Genomic DNA, 25,653 nt, shown 5'->3' with positions numbered 1-25,653 from the left:
ATACAACTGATTTTTGTAGATTGATTTTGTACCCTGCAACTTTGCTGTAGTTGTTGATTGTTTCTAACAGTTTTCCAACAGATTCTTTAGGGTTTTCTATATATACAATCATGTCATCTGCAAATAGTGAGAGTTTCACTTCTTCGTTACCTATTTGGATTCCTTTTATTCCTTTTTCTTGCCTAATTGCTCTGGCCAAAACCTCCAGTACTATGTTGAACAGGAGTGGTGAGAGTGGGCAGCCCTGCCTCGTTCCTGTTCTCAGAGGAATGGCTTTCAGTCTTTCCCCGTTGAGTATGATGTTAGCTGTGGGTTTGTCATATATGGCCTTTATTATGTTGAGGTACTTTCCTTCTATTCCCATTTTATTGAGAGTTTTTATCATAAATGGATGTTGTGTCTTGTCAAATGCCTTCTCTGCGTCTATTGAGACGATCATGTGGTTTTTATTCTTTGTTTTGTTGATGTGATGTATCACGTTGATTGATTTGCGGATGTTGAACCATCCCTGCGTCTCTGGTATAAATCCCACTTGATCATGGTGTATGATCTTTTTGATATATTGTTGTATTCGGTTTGCCAATATTTTGTTGAGGATTTTTGCATCAATGTTCATCAGCGATATTGGCCTATAATTTTCTTTCTTTGTATTGTCTTTGTCTGGTTTTGGTATCAGGGTGATGTTGGCCTCATAGAATGATTCAGGAAGTGTTCCATCTTCCTCTATTTTTGGAATAGTTTGAGAAGGATGGATATTAAATCTTCTTTGAATGTTTGGTAAAATTCACTGGAGAAGCCATCTGGTCCTGGACTTTTATTTTTTGGGAGGTTTTTGATTACTATTTCAATCTCTTTACTTGTTATTGGTCTATTCAGATTCTCCATTTCTTCTTGGTTCAATTTTGGGAGGTTGTATAAGTCTAAGAATTTATCCATTTCTTCTAGATTGTCCAATTTGTTGGCATATAATTTCTCATAGTATTCTCTTATAATCCTCTGTATTTCCATGGTATCCATTGTAATTCCTCCTCTTTCATTTCTAATTTTATTTACTTGAGCCTTTTCTCTTTTTTTCTTAGTAAGCCTGGCTAAGGGTTTGTCTATTTTGTTTATCTTCTCGAAGAACCAACTCTTTGTTTCATTAATCCTTTCTACTGTTTTTTTGGTCTCAATATCATTTATTTCTGCTCTGATTTTTATTATTTCTCTCCTTCTGCTGGCTTTGGGCTTTGTTTGTTCTTCTTTTTCTAGTTCTGTTAGGTGTAATTTAAGGTTGCCTATTAGGGCTTTTTCTTGTTTGTTAAGGTGGGCTTGTATCGCTATGAGTTTCCCTCTCAGGACCGCTTTTGCTGCATCCCATATGGTTTGATATTGCATGTTATCATTTTCGTTTGTTTCCAGATAGTTTTTGATTTCTCCTTTAATTTCATCAATGATCCATTAGTTGTTCAGTAGCATGTTGTTTAATCTCCACATTTTTGTCACTTTCCCAGTTTTTTTTTCCTGGTTCATTTCCAGTTTCATAGCCTTATGGTCTGAAAAGATGCTTGTTATGATTTCAATCTTCTTAAATTTATTGAGGCTTGCTTTGTTTCCCAACATATGGTCTATCCTAGAGAATGTTCCATGCGTGCTTGAGAAGAATGTGTAGTCAGCTGTTTTGGGGTGGAGTGCTCTGTATATGTCTACTAGGTCCATCTCGTCCAGTTTTTCATTTAAGTCTAATATTTCTTTATTAACTTTTTGTCTGGATGATCTATCCATTGCTGTAAGTGGGGTGTTAAGATCCCCTACTATTATTGTGTTGTTGTTGATTTCTCCTTTTAGGTTTGTTAATAGTTGTTTTATGTACATTGGTGCTCCTATGTTGGGTGCATATATATTTATAAGTGATATGTCTTCTTGATGGAGTGTCCCTTTTATTATTATATATTTCCCTTCTTTGTCTTTCTTAACCTGTTTTATCTTGAAGTCTACTTTGTCTGATATGAGTATGGCAACACCTGTTTTCTTTTGTTTGCCATTAGCTTGGAGTATTGTCTTCCATCCTTTCACTCTGAGCCTGTGCTTGTCTTTAGTGCTAAGATGTGTTTCCTGAAGGCAGCATATTGTTGGGTCTTGCTTTTTAATCCATCCTGCCACTCTGTATCTTTTGATTGGAGAGTTCAATCCATTTACATTTAGGGTAATTATTGAAATATGAGGGCTGAATGTTGCTGTTTTGTCACTTATTTTCTGGTTCTTTTGCATTTCCTTTGTTTCTTGTCCCATTTGTTTTGGACTGCCAATTCAGTTTGGTTGTTCTGTCTTATGATTCTTCTAGTTTTCTCTTTGTTTATCATATGTGGTTTTAATTTGATTATTTGTTTAGTGGTTACCTTGAGGTTTGGGCAAAAAATCTTGTGTATGAGATAGTCCATTATCTGATAGCCTCCTATTTCCTTATACTAAGTCAATTCAGTCACTTTCCTCTTCCCCTTCTAAGTTGCTCTTGTTATGGCTGTGTGTTTACAGTGATGAGGTTAAATTTATTTTTGGTGAATTTCTTCCTTTGATCTTTGAGTTTAGTATTTAAGTGGTTGCTAACCTATTCCGGTAAAGATCTACTATTTCTCTGATTTTGTCTACCTACTTTTCTCCTTACTCCAACTTTCTCTTTCTTTTTTTCCTTACTTTCTCTTCTTTTTTTCAGGCCTGAGGGCCTTCTTGAGTATTTCTTGTAGTGGGGGTCTCGTGGCCATGAACTCCCTTAGCTTTTGTTTATCTGGGAGAGTTACTATTTCTCCATCATATTTGAAGGATATTTTTGCTGGATAGAGTATTCTTGGCTGAAAGTTTTTGTCTTTTAGTATTTTGAATATATCATTCCAGTCTCTTCTAGCCTGAAAAGTTTCTGTTGAGAAATCCGCTGAGAGCCTGATGGGAGTTCCTTTGTACGTTATTTTTTGTTTTTGTCTAGCTGCCCTTAATATTGTTTCTTTGTCGTTGACCCTGGCTAGCCTTACCACTAGGTGTCGTGGCGAAGGCCTTTGTCTGTTAATATATATAGGCGTCCTGTTGGCTTTGCTTACTGGTATTTCCTGCTCTTTCCCCAGATTTGGGAAATTTTCAGCTATTATTTCCTTGAATAGGCTCTCTGTTCCTCTTTCCCTCTCCTCTCCCTCAGGAATACTTATAATTCTTATGTTACATTTTCTAATAGAGTCAGATATTTCTCGGAGTCTTTCTTCATTTCTTTTTAGTCTTAGTTCTCTCTCTTCTTCCATCTGGAGTATATCTGTATTCCTATCCTCTAAAGTACTAATTCTTTCCTCCATATTGTCAGCTCTGTTCTTTAAAGATTCCAGATTCTCCTCTATCTCCTCCATTGTGTTCTTCATCTCCATCAGCACTGATTGGTTTTTCTTTATGATTTCAATCTCTTTTGTGAAGAAACTCCTAATCTCATTTAATTGTTTGTCTGTGTTGTCTCGTATTTCGTTGAGTGTTTTTATGATAGCTATTTTGAAATCTCTGTCATTTAGTTTATGGATTTCTGTGTCTTCGGGGTTGATTTCTGGGTGCTTGTCATTTTGTTTCTGGTCTGGTGGTTTCATATATTTTTGCATTGTGGTTCCTGTGTTGGTTTTGATTTTCCTCATCCTGGAAGTCTCTGGTTGAAATTTCCACCTGCCGCCACTGTCTGGTGGTAAAGGGCTGTGTAGTCTAAGCCCCCTGCGCTCTGCCCCAGTTTTTCTGCTGCGATCCACAGTTTTTTTTTTTTTTTCCCCCACTGCGATCCACGGGTCCAGTCCAGTTTGTTCAGGTCTGCCTCGGATCGCTAGGTCTGGTCGAGCTGCAGACTCCGGGTTGCGGGGAGGGGGAAGCTCTCTCTTTTGCCCTCTGGGTCCCTGACGTGGGAGGCTTCTCGTTTGCCCCTCTTTATCCGCTCTCTGGGGTGCTCAGATGTTGATGGTAGCCCTGTGGCTCCTCTGAGCCCTCTGTGCGGGAGTTTCCCACTGGCTGAGAGAGCCGGAAGAGCTACAGTTTCCCGCCGAGGGCCGCCCCTCCCCCCTCTCTGGGAGCCGCGCGGACCGGGATCGCTGATCTGATGGGGAGGGAGCAGAGTTCTCCTTACCTCTCCCCACTTCCTCCGGGGGCCCAGCACATTCCGCTCTCAGATGTGCGGCAGTGTGGATCCCTCCGCTCTAGGTTTTCACTGTCTGGGATTCCGTTGTTGGTCTGTGGCTGTTGCTTTTGTTGTATCTTGTGGGGGAAGAATTCACGGGAAAGCTCACTCCGCCATGATGCTGACGTCACTCCTCTCCACAAAGTTTTTAAAAGTTTGTTGCTGTTTTTTACAGATGCCAAAAAGCATTCTTCATAAAACTACTTCTTGCATCCATAAAAATGGAAAGCCTCGGGGGCTGGCCCCGTGGCTTACCGGTTAGGTGCACGCGCTCCGCTACTGGCCGCCGGGGTTCGGATCCTGGGCGCGCACCAACACACCGCTTGTCCGGCCATGCTGAGGCGGCATCCCACATACAGCGACTAGAAGGATGTGCAAGTATGACATACAACTATCTACTGGGGCTTTGGGGAGAAAAAGGGGAAAAAGAAAAAAAGGAGGAGGATTGGCAATAGATGTTAGCTCAGAGCCAGTCTTCCTCAGCAGAAAGAGGAGCATTGGCATGGATGTTAGCTCAGGGCTGATCTTCCTCACAAAAATTAAAAAAAAAATGGAAAGCCTCACTGTATAATATAACTCAAGGAAGGCAATTCTGATTCTGCTTTTGCTCTGTTTTGTGTTTGATTTGGCATTTAATCGTTTGTAGGTTAGGAGGAGAAAATGGCGAAAAACTTAACACTAATAATTGTAATCTATAAACAAAATCCTCAGGAAATCCTGAAATAACTTACCAGTTCAGTAATGCTGGTGTCATCAGACCCCACTGTGGCTTGGCGAGTCACGTGGCCTTGGAAAACAGACTTCACTGAATTGAAAAAACTGGACTTTCCAGACCCAACTGGACCCAGCAAGAGAATACGAATTTCTGAAACCAAGCCTGCACAGGGTTTGTAGGCTCTGAGCTCTGCTAGCAGCCCATTTCTGTGCCTGTTAAAATGCAATAGTTAAATGCAACAGCCAAACTTCCATAAAGACTAGCTCCGTTATCCTGGAGCTTCTTTTCTTCCCTTTTAAAGGTATGTTTTAATTATTTACTTATTATTTTGACATTAACATCTTCTATCAAGTGATTTGAAATGGTCTAAGGTTATGCATTTTGGGCTTGAAGAAAATGCATTTGTCTACAGCTGGCTAAAGTCAAACATTAACCAGCAACCAAATCGTTGTTAAACTATTAGCCTTAGACAACACAAATCTAGTGAAAATATCAACAACACTGAAGAAGAATTACTATTTTCCATAATAATATTATATTAAGAAGAAATAAAAATAAAATATAGGCAACGTATTTACCTAAAAATTGGGAAAGAGGCGCTTTGTTTTTAAAATTTACTGAAGTTCCCAAAAACTTTATTCTCAAGGAAAGGATTCAGAGGAATTATCTAAAATAGTCATCTAGACTCTGTCTGGACAACTTTGAATCTAAATGGTCCAAAGGGAAACATGAAGTCAAACGGTCATCAGGTGGATTTTAAAATTTTCACAGTTAGTGGTGGTTTTGTTTTTGCTGTTGTTCTAAATTGTCTTGAACATATTATGTCAATAACATTATAATTCATTTTTATCACTCCAAGTGATATGATTTTTACCTTACTATTTCATTGTCAGCGCCATTTATACAATTGGTCTAAATGAAATGAGTAATAAGTAGTCCAAGAACCTAACTTACTGTGTGGCTCTCGTTATCTTGCGTATGTAGCCTGCATCATCCTTAATTCCTGTAGGAAATAAATACAACATAATAATTTTTTAAACTTATTTGGTTAAATGAAGCCAAGTCTAGCTTGTAAATAGGGTATTGAGTCTGGTTGCATAACCCAGGGCTAAGCTGTTCAGTTAGGAGTTAGGTTTGGCAGCGTAATGAGAAGATGAGAGAAAATTATTTTCCCTGCACATTAACTCGCTCTGGAAACTCTCACATAGCTAGGTCTAGAGGTCCTAGGGCTGACGCAAAAGGGGTCTTGTGTCAAAACAGACCTGCTGTGACAGTGAGGCCTCGCTCCCTCTTCCTTTCTCTCTCCATCTCCATCTCTATCTCTGTCTCTCCACTTATACTTCTCAACTTACTTTGCTCAAAGCTGCCTATACTTTCCGAGTAATAACCTCATAATCCTTATGCCTCCGAGGTTTCATTTTGGAGTTTATGAAAGAGAAATTTGATGGCATGAAATTCGATTTTTCGTCTCATTTTTCCCTGTTCTTGTAGATCAATTATGACCTACCAAACACAAAGACTAGAACAGAATGTAGGATTATCTAATTTAACATACCTTCAACTCGAAAAACTTCCCATCCCGAATATATCAAGCGAGAGGATAAATTTAATTCTAATTTTTTCCTTAACAAAGTATGCATACAAAGTATGGACTTGCTTGGAATTACACAGAAAATCGCATCATCAGAGGAATAAAATGTCAGTCGTTCATCAGTAATTTTCAGTGCTGTACTTAAAAATGCAGTTGTCATTTTAGTTGATTCATTCTTTTGAAAGGAAAAATAGAAGGAAGCACTTGGCTTTCTAAAATCTTGGTGCATGACAGGAAAATGCCCAAGCATGAAGGCCCCAACAATATAGTTACGAAAGTAAATCACTGTTATAGTGGGTCCCTGATGAACACACTTATCAAGCATCTTTTCAGTGCTATTTCCATGGACACTAGACTTATAAAGAAGTCCCAGGGAAACGTTTCCAAGCAGGTTTTGCAGACTCCTTTCCTCTTTCCATGTCAATCTGGTTGTCACTGCCATTGTTCTGTATCTATTGGAAAACAATAACAGGTTGAGAGGCTAGTATATCACAATGGTTTAAAGCACAGATGTCTGCTTTTAGTTCCAGTGAGTTACTTTTTTCTCTGACCCAATTAAAACATGTCATTTGGATTATAAGGAAAAAAAAAAACCCACATATAGAAATGGAACAAAAATAAGTACATATAAAAAAGTAGATAATTTAGAAATGAAAAATATATTAAATTTTTTAAGTCAGTAGACAAAATAAAGTACAGAATGGATAAAAAATAAAGAAAATTAATAAATTAGAATAAGGATCAGCAAACTTTTTCTTAGTGATAGATAGTAAACATTTTAGACTTTGTGGGCCGTATGGTCTGTGTCACAATTAGTAAACTTTGCCAATATAATGCAAAAGCAGCTATAGACAATATGTAAACAAATGGGCATGACTGTGTTCCAATAAAACGTTTTTTACAAAAAAAGGCAGCAGGCACAGAGGCCATAGTTTGCCAACTCATGAATTAGAAGACAGAAATGAGGAATTTGTACAGAAAACAGCTCACAAAGAAAGAAATTAAAATATGAAAGGAGTTAACAGATATGGAGGTCCTACAGTGGCAGAATAGATTATTAGCCATTGTGCCAATTCTTTCAATGAGAAAAATTAGAAATGCAGGATAAACTGTAAAATATATATATTTGAAAGCATTGGAGAGCTAGCAAAGCAATAAATAATTATGTTAGTGGGTAAGATTTAGAAAAGAAGTGACAACAGAGAGGTAAGCCTGGCATTTAGGAGCACATTTCCCTGATAACTTTAGAAGAGGTACCTGAGATGCTGAGAAGTTAAGCAAGCTGTTGCTAGACTCATAGAGCTTGGGGAATACAGTGCATCAAGGAAGCTGCCTTGGAAAGCCTCCCCCCAGGCTATTGGTTAGGATTCTGAAGAGCTAAAGGGAAGAAACAAGAGTGGATTGGAAGTAGACTTAATTCCATCTTCTAGTAATTTCAGTGTAGGATTGGGTTGAGAGGATTGCTAGTGCACCTAGTTGCATGGCAGATGCAAAATAAATCTTGTCTAGATGAATAAAACATTTTCCACCTTCAAATTATCTCTATATTTCTTTTATATTCAATGCCTCACACTCATCATAAACACAGGGGAGCATACAGCATATGATAGAAAATCAAGAGAAAAAACAGAAAATAGAAACAAACCCATACTGATAATGGAGTTACCCACAGAGATTTTTAAATAACTATGCTTGCTATGTTCAAATAATTAAAAGATAAGATTGAATGGCTGGCAGTAAAATGAAAAAAAATAAAAAGGATAAAAAGAAATTCTGGACTTAAAATATATAAGCATCTGAAGTTAAAAATTGAAAGATACATTTAACTGCAGGTTAAACACTTGAAGGAAGAATTAGCAAGAAGAAAATACTTCAAACTGAAGCAATGAGACAAAAAGAGGATGAAGAAGAGGAAAGGACAAAAGAAACTAGAAGGTAGAGTAAAATTGGCTAACACTTGTGAAATTGGAGTCTAATAGTAAAAGAAAGAAAGAGTAGGACAGATATTGAAGTAATCCCACAAACCTCAAAAAGCAAGCAAGTCTCAAAACATTTCAAAGTACTATAATTTTGAACAAGAATACAAACTAGAAGTTAGAAAAAAGATGATAATATATCCTCCCATTCATTAGAAAATAAAGAAATATACTTCTAAACAATCCATTGATCAAATAAGAAATCTTAATAAAATTTAGGAAATCAAATTAAATGATCATAAAATGTTATTGTCAAAACTTTTAGAATGAAGCTAAAACAGGCTATAAAAGTGTATGTCCTGGGGCCAGCCCTGTGGGGAAGTGGTTAAGTGCAGGTGCTCTGCTGCTGGCAGCCCAGGTTCAGATCCTGGGCGCACACCAATGCACCACTTGTCAGGCCATGCTGTGGCAGATTCCCACATAAAGTGCAGGAAGATCAGAACAGATGTTAGCTCAGGGCCAGTCTTACTCAGCAAAAAGAGAAGGATTGGCATGGATGTTAGCTCAGGGCTGATCTTCCTCACAAAAAAAAAAAAAAAAATGTACATCCCTAAACACATGTATTAGAAAAGAAGAAAGGCTGAATCTGAATGATATAAGCTTCAACTTCAAAAATTTAGGAAAAAATGCTAATTAAACCCAAAGGAAGTAGAAGAAATTAAGTAATAACAGTAAAAGCAAAAATTAATGGAACAAAAACTAGTATACAAAGGGAAGATCAACAAAACCAATTAATTTTTCAAAAGGATTAATAAAATTGGTAAACATTGCTGACACTAATAAAGAAAAAATAAATAAGGAGGGGTAAATAATGTACCAAAATCAAGAACATAGAAAAGAACATCAGTACATATGCTACAAACAATAAAAATATTGTTTAATCTGAACAATTTTAAAACAATAAATTTGAAAATAGATGAAATGAGTAAATTCTGAGAAAAACAAAACTTATCAAAACTGACACAAAAATAAATAGAAAAGTTGAATAATTTCATAACTATTTTAAAAAACAAAATACATCATTTAAGACTTCCAATGAATAGAACTCAAGGATAAAAGAGTCTAACAGCTGAATTTGACCAAACTTTGAGGAATAAACAATATACTCTTAAACAAACTCTTCCAGAGAATAATTTTGATACCAACACATAACACACACAACACATTTATAAAAAAGGAAAATTATGGACTAATCTCACTCATAAATATAGATGCAAAAATCTTCAGCAAAATATAAACAAACTAAAATAAAAAAGAAAGAAAGATAATAGTGAGCAAAATGGTGGAATAGGAAGACCCACACCCTCCTTCACCCCACAGAAACAAGGGCTCAACAATATATGGACCAATTCCCTTTGTGAAAAATCCAGAAACCAATTAAGAGAGTCCTGTGCTACAGGCAAGCACAAAACCAGCCACATGAAAGCCAATAGGAAAATTTATGGCACGTACACTTTTGCTATTTACCTACCCATGGCACCGATGAGACCTAGAATGTTATAGATACCTGAAGGCCTCAAGAACAAAAAAAATGCTGGGCATGTGCTACTGCTCCAGAGAATCTGTGGTATAGCAGACAGACACCAGAAGGAAGAAGATAAAACGAGCTTCTGAAAAAAAGAAATTGGCAAATTTCTGCAATTAGGAATTCATATTCACAAGTCTAGAGAAAATGCATACACAGAAAAGATTTGAGAGGCTCCCAGATTCTAAAGTAGGGCTGATTAGTAAAGGTCTTTCCCTGTACAAAGCCAGTCCACCTAGACTGCAAGAACTGGTTGTTTCTTCAAATGTAACAATACTAAAACAAAGCTAAAAGGAACATGAAGAAACAAAAAAACATGGTCCAATCAAAGGACCAAAATAAATCCCCAGAAACCAACAAGGTATATGAATTACCTCATAAAAAAATTCAAAATAACCATCATAAAGATGCTCAATGATCTCAGGAAAATGGTGCATGAACAAAATAAGAATTTCCACAAACAGAAAATATATTTTTTTAAAAACACAGAAATTTTGAAGCTGAAGAATACAATAACTGACCTGAAAAATGCACTACAGAGTTCAACAGCAGATTTGATTAAGCAGAAGATTAAGTGAACTCAAAGATGGTTCACTTGAAATCACCCAGAGGAACAAAAAGAGAAAAGAATGAACAAGAGGCAAGAAAACCTGAGGGACTTATAGGACATCATCATATGACTCAATATACTCATTATGAGAGTCCCAGGAACAGAGAGCAGTTGGGCAACAAGCTTATCTAAAGAAATAATGTCCTAAAACTTCCCAAATACAGGGAGGGAAATAGGCATCCAGATTCAAAGAGCCCAATAGAATTTATATAGGATAAATCTAAAGAAGTCCACACAAAGACACATTATTATCTAATTATCAAAACTCAAAGACAAAAAAGAGAATTTTAAAGCAGAAAGTGAAACATGACTCATCACATACAAGGGAATCCCCATAAGACAACCAGCAGATTTCCTAGCAGAAACCTTTCAGGCAAGAAGAGAGTGGGATTATATATTCAAAGTACTAAAAGAAAAAAATGCCAACCAAGAATATTACATCTGGAAAAAGCATCCTTCAAAAATGAAGGAGAGATAAAGACTTTCCCAGATAAACAAAAGCTGAAGGAGTTCATCACAACTAGACCTGAATTAGAAGAAACTATCAAGGGAGTTCTTGAAGCTGAGTGAAAGGATGCTAAACAAAATCAAACTGAATTCAACAACATATTAAAAAGATCATACCCTATGACCAAGTGTGATTTATCCCTGGGATGCAAGGATAGTCCAACAAATCAGTAAATGTGACACACCATATTAATGGAATGAAGGATAAAAATCACATAATCATCTTGATAGATGCAGAAAAAGAATTTGACAAAATTCAACACCACTTTATGATAAAAATTCTCAACAAACTGGGAATAAAAGAAAATTACCTCAATGTAATAAGTTCATATATAAAAGCTCACAGCTTTTCCTCTAGGATCAAGAATAAGGCAAGATTGTCCACTCTTGCCACTTCTATTCAACATAGTACTAGAAGTCCTAACCAGATCAATTAGGCAAGAAAAATAACAATAAAAAGCATTCAAATCAGAAAGAAAGAAAGAAGTGATTTCTGTTCACAGATGACATGATCTTTAATGTAGAAAATCCTATTTTGCAAAAATATGACATCGCTGAAAAAAACATAAGCAATCTAATGTTGAAACTCGGAACCACCTCTAGGTAGTAGCTCAAGCAGTATCTGACAGTTGTCACTATAATTCTCTCAAAAATGTTAAAATATGCCTTGGCACTCCTGTGAGTTTGCTATGGTTATAGTTTGCATACTGTAAGATCAGGGACGATGCCTAAGAACACATAAAGCATTAAATATTAAAGAAAAGTTTGATAAAAATTACATTACATTCAAATTAAGAACGTCCATCCATCAAAAGGTACAGGTAGTGAAAAAGCAAGAAAAAGCACATTATGTGAGGGAAAATATATTTGCAACCCACATGACTAATCATCAAATACACATATTTAGAATATGTCTGTGAGTATGTGTGTCTGTGCATAACACAACTGTAAATCAACTAAAAAAAAAAAGAAAAACAACTTACTGGAAAAAATGGGTAAGAACTTTTAAGACACTTTACAAATGGCCAATAAATATGAGAATATGCTCAACCTCATTAGTAATCAGGGAAATGTGAATTAAAACAACAATAAGAGATCAAGAGTTGATAGAATTAAAGACTAGCAATATCAATTGTTGAAAAGGACTTGAAGAATTAGGAATTTTGGTGCATTACTTTGGTGCTTGCAAGTGTTAAATATGCATATACTCTGTGACTCAGCAATTCCACTCCCAGAAATTCCACTCCAACCAAGATGAGCACATGTATACCAAAAGACACATATAAGAATCTTTATAGCAGCACTATTTTAATATCCCAACACTGGAAATAACCCAAGTATCCATCAACAGTAGAACAACTTAAGGTATAGTCAAACAGCAGAATACTATACAACAATGAAAATGAATAGCTACATGCAACTAGATCAATTTCTCAATTATATCATTAAGAAAAACAAGCCAGATCATCAAAGAATACATAACATGTGACACTATAAAGTTCAAAACAGGCAAAAGTCATTCATGGTGTTAGAAGTCAGAATAGTTGTTACTTTTGGGGATGAAGATAGGGTAGAGATTGAAAGTGAGTAAAATGGCTGACTGGTGGTTTATGAGTGAGTTTACTTGATGATGAATCATTGAGCTGTGCATAGCATATGTGTGTGCTTTTCCATGTGTATTATACAATAATAAAGGTTTTGTCTTTTTTTTAAGAGACACAGAGGAGCAACAAAGATAGTAAATCCAGGGATCCCATACACGGGTAATTACCCAGTTGGAAAATATAGTGGACTTTTTTCATAACCTCATTCTCAAAAGTAGTCTAAATAGAAGTTGAAATATAATGATGTGCACCCTAAATTTATATAATGTTATAAACCACTATTACCTCAATAAAAAATTAAATAAAAAAATCAAAAGCAGAAAATAAAATCATGTACCTAGGAGTAAATTTTTTAAAAGACCTGAACAACTTCTGAAGAGATAATTATATAGGAATTTTACGATGAACATGAAAGATGACCTAAATAAATAGAGAGTTACACAATGTTCTTGGATGAGAAGAGCCTTCTTGAAAATTATGTCGGTTCCTCCAATATGTATCTTTAAATTCAGTGAAAGCTGAGTCAAATGCCCAAGAACATTCTTTCCATTGAATGTACCAAGATGATCCAAAAGTTCACGTGATATTACAAGGCGTGAAGGATAGCCAGGATAGTTTTGAAGAATAGCAAGGTTAGACTTATATAAAATCATAATAATTAGGAGAAAATGATAGTGGCACTAAGGTAGGTAAAGAGCCCTGAGAGACTGACCAACTTTCACATCCTGGGTTCCAGAGGAAACACAGCTTGAGGCTGTCAACAGGCAGAGGCGTTATTGCAGGGTGCCATTCCAGAGAAACTAACATGAGGTAAAGAAGGAAGTGAAATAGAGAAGGATTGTACCAAATACAAAGTTAGCACAACTGACTACTCAGCCTTGCGGGCAAGTGGACAGCTCTATAGAAAATTTTTTTTGAAAAATTAAATTATATCATCCTCATAATCTCATAACATCCTCAAAAGTAAATTCTAGTTGGTGTGAAGCACTAAATGTGAAAAGTTTTAGAAGGAAATACTGGAGAATGTCTTTATGACCTTCACATTGGGGAAGATTTCTAAATAAGATGCTAAACGTACAATCTATAAAGGAAAGAAAGATAAATTTGACTATATTAAAACTTAAAATTTTCTTACAATAAAAGATACAACAATTTAAAAACCTGCATATTTTACAAATACTATCCAACACATTTAAAGAGTTACTGTAAAGAAATAAGGAAACCATGAACTACCTAATAGAAAAGTAGTCAAAGTATGTGAAGAAGAAATTCACAGATGAGGTAACTCAAATGGGCTATTAACATATGCAAAAATCATTCTAGTAACAAGGTACGGTAAATTAAAAATAATGGGATATCATTTCACATCAAGCAAAAGCTCAGCAATACCAACAGTTGTCCGGGATATGGAGATTCAAGAATATTCACATTGTCCTGATGGGCCTGTGTCACTTTGGAGAGCAAGTATATTATAACAACATTGTTTATGATGACAGTAGAAGATTGGATGTACAAATTTTGGCATATTCACACAATGAAATACTAAATAACATTGAAATGACTGAACTAGACCTATTTGTATCAACATGGATAAAGCTCAAAAAACTAATCTTGAGTGAAAAAAAGCAAGTTGAGAATGAGACACTTAGTAAATCATTTATATAAACTGTTAACACACAAAGCAACACTAGAGATCATACTTAGATACATACATTCATACAGTAAAAGCATAAAAGCAAGCATGACAATAATTTATACCAAAGTCTAGATAGTACGTCCCCCTGGGAAGGAAAGGAAGAGCAGAGAATGTTGGAGAGATTCACAGATAACTTCAACATTATCTGTAATGCTTTTGTTTTTCAGGAAAAAAAAAAACTATTCTAATTAAAGAAAGCTAACCACTTTAAAAATCTGATAGAACTGTATAAGATTACACTAGAGTTCATTTATTCTCTGGCGTTCCCCGTGTTTGAAATTTTCATTAAAAAACAAAACACATGAAAGAGATAAGTATGATCATTAGCAGCAATTTCACTCCTACACTCTTTTTCAAAGAAAGGACATGATGTAATCTATGCAGAAATAGAAGTATAATGATGTACACCTGAAATTTTTACAATGTTATAAACCAATGTTACTGCAATAAACAAAAAATTAAAAAAAAAAAAAAAGAAAGGAAAACAGGCAATTTTCTTCACACACTGCTAGGAAACACTGGATGGCGGGAAGTCACTTACGTGTTTTCAAGAGTTGGAGGGGGCTTAAATGGAGTGGGAGCTGCTCTCTCTGATTTATCCAGCAGTGACAGTTTGGAGACGGAAGGTTCCGATGAGACCTGTGACTTCTTGTCTGAAAGGAAAGTGAAACTCAAAGCAGGAACAATCAGCTGGCAGCATGCCAACTGCCGTTAAGTTTCTTTTTCCTTATAACCATTAAGTTTCTTTTTCCTTACTAGAAAGAAAGAGAGAAAAAACAAAAAGAAAAAAAAAGATTCCTGCTGAACACATGAAAAAAGATCTTTGGTCCCCTCTGTAGCCTACATGTAGGCATGCATGAAATGGCAGTTATTAATAAAAATTATAATAAAACTAATAATGAACATTTCTTGTGCATTTAACTATGTGCTTGGCACTGTGCAACTACATGCATTTTTCTAGTTTCTCCTCAAAACAATCTCATACAGTAAACACTATATTAACATCCCTATTTCTCAGAGTATGAAAATGAAACTTAAGGACATTAAATGACTTTGCCTTAATTCGGCTAATAGAGAGGTAGAGCTGGCTGGTATTCAAAATCAAGTCTTTCTGCACTGGAACAAACAGATGAAAGATTTGGCTTTTCCTGAATTCATTCGTAAGGCAGTGCACAGCTTCTTTTCCCATTTATACATTCATTCATTCAACACTGGCTTAGATCCTGGGCAAAGATAATGCTGAATAAGACAAAAACATTGCCCTCAAGGAGCATGCTGTGTACTCAGAGAGACAGTCAGGTACACAGACAGTTATATTAGTGTGCTAAGCGATACAAGAGGAGTAAGAATGAGATTCCCTGGGGACCAGGACAACGGTGGGCTCGCTCAATCTTTGGACACTAGTAGCAAAGTTTAGACTGAGACATAAAGTACGAAAGATGTGAAGCAAAGCAGAGCAGGGGGTCATCAGGGACCTCCCAGTATTTTAGTCTGGCTGGAATGGAGTGACAGCATCAGGTTGGCAAGTAATGAAACTAGGGAGGTGATCAGGGCTTTAAAGGTCTTTAAGTTGGATTTTACTATGAAGACAATATTAAGACTCTAAAAGCAAGGGAATGGAGTGATCAAAATTGAATGTCTTAGAAAGAAGAGCTGTTAGTTTTTTCTTGCTTTGTGACAAATGCCATGAACTTAGAGACTTGAAAACATCTCACATATATTATCGCACAGTTTCCACGGGTCAGGAGACCAGCATAGCGCAACTGGATTCTCTGCTCAGGGTCTCTCACTCAAGGTGTTGGTCAGCTGTGGTCTCATCTTTCTCTGGGAAAGAATCTGATTCAAATCTCATTCAGGTTATTGGCAGAATTCAGTTGCAAGTATGAGACTGAGGTCCTCTTTTCTTTTCTGGCTGCCAGCCGGAGGGTACTCTCAGCTCCTAGAGGTTGCTCCCAGTTCCTTGCCCATGGTCTTCTCACTCATCTGAGGCTTACAAAACACAGCAGCAACAGAATCCTCCAAGCAAGGCCAGCAGCAGAATCTCCCCCGTGTCAAATCTACATGCTTTGTGTGTCTCTCTCCCGTCAGGAAGAGCCCGTTTTTTCTAAGGGCTCCCCTGATTAGATCAAGCCCACTAAAGATAATCTCTTTCTTAAAGTCAATAAATTAATTATGGTGGTGCTATCCCATCATTTTCAGATCTCTCCCACACTAAAGGGAATTATACAAGGTTGTAGGTCATGGGAGCCATCATAGATTTCTGACTGTCAACAAATGGCAAGACTGGGATAAAAAAAAAACAGAACAGTTTTAACCTTTTGCATTTCTTTATTTATTTATTCATTAATTCATCCATTCTTTCTTTCAATAAAAAATTTATTGAGCACCTGTACTAGACTCTGTGCTAAACTCAGAGAACACAGACACAGATTCTACCTCGATGAAACCAATCTCGAAAGAGATTAGGTGAGGCAACGACTGCCCCTAAGAATAAGATTAAATGCAATAAAGAATTTAAGGCAGACACATAATAATCTTTTCGTTCTTTTAAAAGCGTTTTTAGTTTTTGGACCGGGGCAATAGAATATGAAAAAGCTGCTTGCACTGAAAGAATCATATGATGAATTGATGTCATCTATGCTGGATTAGGAGTTAACACAGTCACCACTTTTGAGCTACTGGAGTACTTACAAGATCTGCTGTGCATACTTTTCATCAGTTACAAATATGAAAAAAATACACATATATAAAAATATATTGATATTTTCATAAATCTTTGAGAACGCTATAGATTTATAGAAAGGGTGGTTAAGGAGAAAAAAAGGAAGATGGGGAGATATTAAAAGAAGATATTCCCATCTTCCAAATACTGGGTGGGTGGCATTAACAAGTGGATGAAATCATTCCCAGGACTGCGTGGAGGAAGGCCCTAAATCCTAGACTCTAGGCCTCAAAGACTGAAATGGTCGAAGCTTGTTGTCACTTGAGATATTCCTGTAACTGGACAGGGCAGCTAGCTCTGGAAGCAGTGGGCAGCCCCCACACTGTGGTGGTCAGGAAGACCAGAGAGCCACGGCTGCCTCACCTGCGGGACGTGAAGGTATGACCCTGCATCTTGCTCCTTCATCGCTCTTCCTCTTCTGCCGCTGCAACCTCTTCCCGGTCCAGACTCGGGCTCTTTGTTTCCCAGTACTGTCTTGCCTCGAAGATTTTGTTTTCCTTCCATGCACTTTGCTTCCTCATCCCCCAGTTCTTTTCTTCTCTATTTTCTGCCTCCTCGACATTTTTCCCTCCTTGGCTTGCTTCCTTCTCTTCTGTAGTTCGCCTCCACTTCTGCCTGTCATACCCAAGCTGCTTAATATCCATCTGAAGAATGAATTAAACAAAAGAGATGAGGGACAATTGAGTAGCCCCCAAGATTAAAGAAGAGCCTAGTCATGACCAAATGTTTTGACATGACCCATTTTCTAAAGGAAAGGTAGAACATATTTAAAGAAAAATGTCTCTTTGAAAAAATAAAAATAATAAAAATGAATATTTTCCTCAACATTAAGTAATTTTCTTTCTTATGATTAAACATTTAACTTACACTTATTGATTTCATATTATTCTGTATTATAGATAAACAGTGAGTTGATTTAAACACGACGTTCAGACCTAGGCTCAGGAAGAACAACCTACAATGCTATGTAATTTCAAATTTGGGTCTGTGATAAATGTCAAATTTACAAATTTTACTGCAAGGACATTTATAATTTTTTTTACTAAATGAAAAGACATGTTTCATAATAACGTGTTCACAATAATCATGAACATAAAATAGAGATATATTTAAAAGAAATATGAATTTCACTCTTCCAACTCAAGTGTATAAGTCATCAGTTTCTTTAAATTGATTTAAATTCATTTCCAAATCCCTCTACCAGAGTGTTGGGAATTTATTATCCATTGTTTGGGCTCTCTGCTTTCAGAATTGGAGCAAGGACATCAACTCTAGCAGCGGGACCATACATGTCCTGCAACAGTTAGGGTATGTGTCCTAAGTGAACCGTTCCAGTGACAGGAGCTTGGGTGTGCCCCTTGTTCTTTGATTCCTGGACAAGCCTAGTTCCACAGCTTTTCTGTTGGTATCCATGCAAGACATTCCTGTTCTTTAAGTCAATGAGAGTTGATTATTGTTGCTGGCAACAATACAACCCTGACTGATACACCTGCCTTCCCTTCTCTGTCAATACTCTCACATCCTGGGTGATTTGATTCAGTCCCATTACTTTAAATACTACACGTGTTGATATGTCAATGACTCCCAAATGTATGTCTTCAGTTCTGACTTTTTCTCTGAACATCAGGCTGCCCACTTGATATCTCTACTGGATATCTAGAAGTCATTTCAATTTTTAGCAGGTCTACAACAGAACTTGCCTTAAAACACCAACTCATTTCACCCTCGGATTCTCTACTTTAGCAAAGGATACCAGTACCCACCCAGTTTTATGAAGTCAAAGCCTAGGAACTCTCCTTGATGTCTCTTTTTTTCATCCCCATATCCAAACCATGAGCAAAGCTGTCATTACCATATATTTTTCTCTCTAATATCTCTAGTCTAGACCATTACCTTGTTCAGTTTAGACAGTGATACAAGCTCTGTCTCGGTGTTTCATTCATCTCTTGTTGCATAACAAAGCACTCCTAACATTTAATAACTTAAAACAACAACAATTTATTGTTCCTCAGGATTCAATGAGTTGACCATTAAGTGCTTCCCCTTCACTTGATTTCAGCTGGGGTGTAGGACAGCTGGAAAGTCCACAACGACCTCAGTCCCAGGCTGGAAGTTGGAAGTTGTTTCTGGCTACTGACTTGTAGCTCTCCTTGAGCTGTTGGCCAAGAGTCTTGATTTTCTTTGGGATGGCTGGTTGGCTTTCTCACAGCATAATGAGACAAAAGCTTATTCTTTGCAAAGACAAATAAAATTGATAAACTCCTAGCAAGACAGATCAAAAGAATGAGAGAGAGAGTGAGAGAAAACATGAACTACCAATACTGGAAAGAGTAGACATCACTGCTCACTTAATTCTAAAGACATTAAAAATATAATGAAAATACTATTAACAGCTCACGCCAACACATTTGACCATAAGTATATAATGGAAAATTTTCTAGACAAACGCAACTTAAAACTGACAAGAGAAGAAATAAAAAAATTTAAATTTTCTACTCTAGAAATTAAATCCTTTCTTTAAAATCTTCTCACAGAAAGACATGAACAGACAAAAAGTTTAAAAATATCCATTAAACACATGAAAAAGTGTTCAAACTCACTCATAATTAGAGAAATGAAAATGTAGAAAGCACTGATATATCATTTCTCACCTATCAGATTTAAAATTTTTTTAATTTAAAAACTCTTTTTAAATTTTAAAGTATGTTAAATTTTAAAGTTCTATCAGTGAAACTAAGAGGAAACAGGCACTCATATATTACTGGTGGGAATGCAAATTAGTACAGCCTTTTAGGAAGGGAATTGGACAATATGTAAGAAAAGTACACACAACCTTACCTTTTGGCCAACAATCCCACTTCTAGGAATCTATCTTGAAGAACACCTCCAACAATGTGAAAAAATACATATACATAAGGTTATTCATTGCAGCATTGTTTGTAACTGCAAAATATTGGAAACAACGTAAATGCCCAAGCACAGATCAATTGAAGAAACGATGGCACATTACGCAGTGGAGAACTATGCAGCTGTAAAAGAATAAAGAAGGTCTTTGTGAACTGATATGAAGTAATTTCGAAAATATACTGTCACGTGCAAAAAGCAAATGCAAAAAAGAGTATCTGTAGTAATCTACCTTTCATGTAAGAAAGAAGAAAACATACATGTGTCCGCTCATTTGTGAAAGAGAATTACAGGAATGATAAATTAGAAGCTAAAGAGGTTGGTCACTAACAGGTGGGAAACAGGTGGGATAAAAGGAGGACTGACAAAAGGGTAGAAGTATGAGGAGGGAGCGCCACTTCTCTAAGGATACCCTTTTGTGTGGCTCTTACTCTTAGAACTATAGTAATGTTTCATACACCAAAATAACTAAGTAAACAAACAATTGAAATCAATCAAGATATGGGAGGAACCTAAAATACAGTACAGACAGTAACAAAGTACCCAAACTGTATGCCAATAAATAACATACCCACACTGAAGGGGAGGGATGGAGAAGAAAAGAACTAACCTAAGCAACTGTGGAAAACAGTATTTACACCCTAAGACTAAAGACAAAAAGAAGTGTAAAACACTGTACTCTAGTTAATAAATGCGTTAGCAATAGAGGTTTGGGTTAGCAATTTTGAATCTAATTAATGCGTGTACCAAAATTGAAGAAAAAAGTAAATATATTGTAAATAATAAGAGCTAGGTTTCTCTTTGTCAAGAAGTTACAAACAAGAAAAGGAAGAAGGCTAGCATGAATCCTATGGTGCTGTATTGGAACTGCAGGAATTGGTGTAAGCACACATACACGTAGAGAGCTACAGAAATAAATGTAGTTGTATGTATGTGTATAGATTAGCATACGGACACGTATTCCTAGACCAGTCCACGGAGGGAGCTAGAAGCAATGACGCTCCTGTAGCAGTGAGCACACTTACTTCTAAGATCTTGGTTTCCAAATATCATTCTCCAATAAAGGAACGAGGGCTTTGGAGAAATGTTTGATTCCAGATTTAGGACAGGGAAAATACATAATGAACCTGGACTACCTTGTGGTGCCAGAAAGTAAGGAGGTACTCAAAAAAATGTCAAAAAGACACAGAATGGCCAAAGGTGAAATAATTTGAGAAACAAAATAAATAATGATAGTATGGGATTACAACCCATAGATTAAAATAAATAGCCATGAGTCCATACTGATGTAAATAATTAATTTAATAAGTAAACAAATGAGGGAGAAAGTTCAGCTGTGAATTCCAATTAATAAATGTAGGAAAAATGAAGGAAATAGAAAATCAACGTTAGGTAAACTCCATAGTCATCGTTTTTGTAGGCAATATCCATCAATGTGTATTAAAATTAATGACTGTAAGTTTGAGAAGAAATAGGAAATTTACAGAGTCTCAAAGTATTTCCCCTGAGATATTTACTAATTTCAAAGGAAAAAATAGTAATTTAAAGTAGAAAAATTCTGCAGACACCACCTTAAGTAAGTATTCAAGGTTAACATTGCCAGGATAGATATATTGATATTATGTACTCCTAGATATCTTGCACAGAGCAGAACATATGACATCTGTGGTATTCTTGCCAAAAATGCATAACCTTCATCTAAACATGAGAAAACATCAGACAAACTCAAATTGAAGGATATTTTACAAAATAACTGACCAGTGTCAAGGCCACAAAAGACAAGGAAAGAATGAGGATCTGTCACAGATTGGAGGAGACTAAGGAGACAACTAAATGCAACCTGGGAACTTGGATGGATCCTGGGCCAAAGATGTTAGCAGAGAAACTGAGGAAATTTAAATGATGTCTGTAATTGAATTTATAGTACAAGACCAATGTTAATTGCTTAGTTTGACCATTGTATTATGACCAGGGGAGATGTGAATATTAAGGGACGCTGGGTCAAGGGTATATGGAACTCTCTGTGCTATGTTACAACTTTTCTGTAAGTCTAAAAGTACTGCAAAATGATTTCTAGACTTACTGTGGTGATCACTCTGTAGAGTATACAAATATCAAATTATTATGTTGTACTCCTGAAACTAATATAACGTTATATACCATTTAATTTTACCTCAATTAAAAAGAATTGAAGAAAATCCTTCTTACAAAGAAAATCCCAAATCCAGGTGGTTTTGCTAGTGAATTCTTTTAAATATTAGAGGAATAAATAATACCAACCCTACACAAAATCTTCAAGAACACTTCCCAACTCTTGAGATCAGTTAACCCACATATAAAACTTGAGATCAGGAGAACCCATATACAAACTTAACAAGGGCATTATTAGACAAGAAAGGAAAACTACAAGCCAATATGAACATATACACAAAAATCTTAAACACAATATTAACAAATTGAATCTATCAATAAATAAAAAGGGTAGGATGTACCAATGACTTAGGTTCTTTGCAGTAATGCAGGGTGTTTTTACTTTAGAAAAGCAATGCAATTTGACATATCAATAAACAAAAAGATTAAAAATAGTACTATAAGATCAATACAAGGAGAAAAGAATAAAATTTGACACCTACTCATGATTTAAAAAAAAAAAATAAAACCTTTAACAAGCTAGGAATAGAAAGAACATTCCTTATTCTAATAAAGAGTATCTGGTTAAGTAAATAAATAAAAACAGGGGCCTGCCCGGTGGCATAGTGGTTAAGTGCACAAGCTCTGCTGCGGCGGCCTGGGGTTCGCAGGTTCCCATCCCGGGCGCGCACCAACGCGCTGCTTGTCAAGCTGTGCTGTGGCGGCCTCCCATACAAAGTAGAGGAAAATGGGCACAGATGTCAGCCCAGGGCCAATCTTCCTCAGTAAAAAGAGGAAGATTGGCTATGGATGTTAGCTCAGGGTGAATCTTCCTCACAAAAACATAAAAAAGAAAGAAAGAAAGAAATATAACATGTATCATACTTAATGATGTAATATTGAAAATTTTTTCCAAGAGCAAGAATATTTGCCCTTACCAATTTATTCAACATTGTACTAAAAGTATTAAATCTAGACATGCAATAAGTCAAGATACAGAAATAAAAGGCATAAGAATTAGAAAGAAGAAAATAAACCCAGTTATTTGCATAAGTATGATTGTGTATGAGAAAAATACAGAAGAATATACAGGCACACTGTTAACATTAATATGTGAATTTAGCAAGTTCAGTGGATAAAAGATAAATTGCCAGAAATCAGCTAGATTCCTATATAAGAACAACAACAAAATTAATAATAAAATATAAAAGATATCATTTACAAAAACATCAATATACATTAAAAACTTAGTAATAAATCTATCAAATGATGTATAAGAATATAACTAACTAAATGGAAAAACATACCAGGTTCGTCCACAGATTGGAAGGCTTTGTTATAAAGATGTTATATCACCCTGAATACAACCAGAAGAAAGAAACTACACAGTCGTTTAACCTGGGAAAGTTTAATATAAAGACCTATTTATAGTAAGAGAGGGTTGTAACAATGAGGGATCGACTGGAAGCAAAAACTAAAAACTATAGTAAATAGTAGATATAAGGAACAGTCTTACCCTTAGAGTGAGTCAGAACACACAGGGAGAGGTCCCCAGGAGGGCTAAGATACAGACCTTGGCTATGGCCATGACTCACTAAACGGCAAAGAAGTGCCTGTGGTGCTGCCCTGGTGGAAATTCACCCTCTAGGGTGCTGGGGAAAGCTGCTCAGAGAAAAGTGTCTCACTGGAGTCATGCTGCTACAAAACTACCCAAGGAAGGATATCGGGGAAAGGTGCAGGCTGCTGAGTGCTGCTGGCCGCCGTGCACTGCAGGGGCCTGGCACTGAAACAGCTGTGCATGCTGCAGGAGCTGGACCCTGGAGAAGCCACACTCGCTTCGGAACTTGCAGAACCAAGAATCAAATCCCTTCTCTTGCAATGTCTCTCCAGTGCCCTCTACTGACAAGGCTTAACTTCTTGACAGCGGGCAAAGAAAAAACATTTAGAGGCAGCATTTCCATTTTCAGAGACTGGGCATTAAAGGGTCCCTGGAGCCAAGAGGCAGTAAATTGATAACAGGAACAGAAGAAGAACACCACCAAAACTAGAAGACTCATTATTATAAAACTATTGTAAAACCATCATAAATAAGACAATGTATTATTGATGAAAGATAGACAAACTGACCAGTTGAACAGAGACAGCCTCACACATACAGAGTCACCTGGTTCACGACAAAGACGCACTGCAGTACAGTGAAGAAAGGATGGTTTATTCAATAAATGGTTCTGAGTCAACTGAATAGACATACAGAAAAAAATTAATTTTGATCCATACTCAAAGATCAATTCCAAATGGGTTGCAAATCTGAATGTGAAAGGTAAAATAATCAAACCTTTAGAAGAAAGTTTTATGAGAACATTTCCCGACCTGGGAGTAGGCAAAACATTCTTAAATAGGATACAAAAAGTGCTAACCATAAAATCTAATACAGTGAAAAAAAGTAAATTAAGGATTTCTTAAACAAAGGCACACCACTGGGAAGGAAAATACATCCCACAAATTTGAAGAAGAGATTTTCAATTCATATATTCAAAAGAGAACTCATATCCAGAATATTTCAAGAACATCTACAAATCAGGGAGGACAAACCAATCCAATAGAAACATGAGTACTTCATAAATGGTCAATAGACATTGCAAAGGTACTCAACTTCATCAATCATCAAGAAAATGAAAATTAAAACCACAGTGAGATATCACTATTCATCAACTAGATTGATTTAAAAAAGCCGAGAGTCAGCCTTGATGGCCTAGCCATTCAAGTTCAGCACGCTCTGCTTCAGCAACCCGGGTTCAGTTCCCAGGCACAGAACCACACCACCCGTCTGTCAGCAGCCATGCTGTGGTAGTGGCTCACCTAGAACTAGAACGACTTACAACTGGAATATACAACTACGTACTGTGGCTCTGGGGAGGAAGGGAAAAAAAAGAGAGAGAGGAAGATTGCCAACAGATATTAGCTCAGGGCAAATCTTTCCCAGCCAAAAAAAAAGAAGAAGAAAAAATAAATAAAATAAAAAAACCAACCAAGTGCTGGCTAGAATGTGGCACAACAAAAGTTCTGGTTGTGGAAGTATAAACTGGCACAACTACTTTAAAAACTAGCACTGAGAACAAAAGAACTATACAGTGTACATAGATGAATCCCACAAACATAGCATTAAGTGAAAGAAGCCAGATGGAAAAAGAATACATACTGCATGATTTATCAAAGTTCAAGCATAGTCAAAACCTACCTATGGTGTTAAAAATCAGAATAGTGGCTGATCTTGGAGAGGTAGTGACTAGAAGTGGGGACGAGGGGAATGTTCTGGGTGCTAGTAAGATTCTTCTTCTTGATCTGGGTGTTGGTTGCATAGATGTGTTCAATTTGTGATAATTCATTGAGCTATACACTTGTGATTTGTATGCTTTCCTGTCTGTGTTATACTTCAATAAATTTTTTCTAAAAGAAAGACAAGAAAAGCAAACAAAAACAGACAAACATGGTGGCATCGTATTAG

The 25,653-nt window shown here is 36.4% G+C and overlaps 1 protein-coding gene across 3 annotated transcripts in view; it reads right to left on the bottom strand.

Moving 5' to 3' along the window:
• The window catches only part of IFI44L (interferon induced protein 44 like), a 31,891-nt gene extending 16,861 nt beyond the window's left edge, over window positions 1-15,030 (bottom strand). The window contains exons 1-5 of one of the 3 annotated variants that reach the window (XM_058538367.1): window positions 14,934-15,030; window positions 13,409-13,496; window positions 6,439-6,926; window positions 5,838-5,886; window positions 4,900-5,095 (exon numbers count right to left, since the gene is read on the bottom strand). In XM_058538367.1, coding sequence (XP_058394350.1) covers window positions 4,900-5,095; window positions 5,838-5,886; window positions 6,439-6,916 — 723 coding nt within the window. In that variant the 5' untranslated portion in view covers window positions 6,917-6,926; window positions 13,409-13,496; window positions 14,934-15,030. Of the gene's footprint in view, window positions 1-4,899; window positions 5,096-5,837; window positions 5,887-6,438; window positions 6,927-13,408; window positions 13,497-14,933 lie in introns of those variants that run through there. The other 2 variants (XM_058538366.1, XM_058538368.1) reach the window with 2 other exon arrangements.
• Window positions 15,031-25,653: the final 10,623 nt, after the last annotated feature.

Source organism: Diceros bicornis, chromosome 4 (genome assembly GCF_020826845.1).
Source record: "Diceros bicornis minor isolate mBicDic1 chromosome 4, mDicBic1.mat.cur, whole genome shotgun sequence".
NCBI lineage: Eukaryota > Metazoa > Chordata > Mammalia > Perissodactyla > Rhinocerotidae > Diceros > Diceros bicornis.
This window is presented reverse-complemented; position numbering and strand designations above follow the sequence as displayed.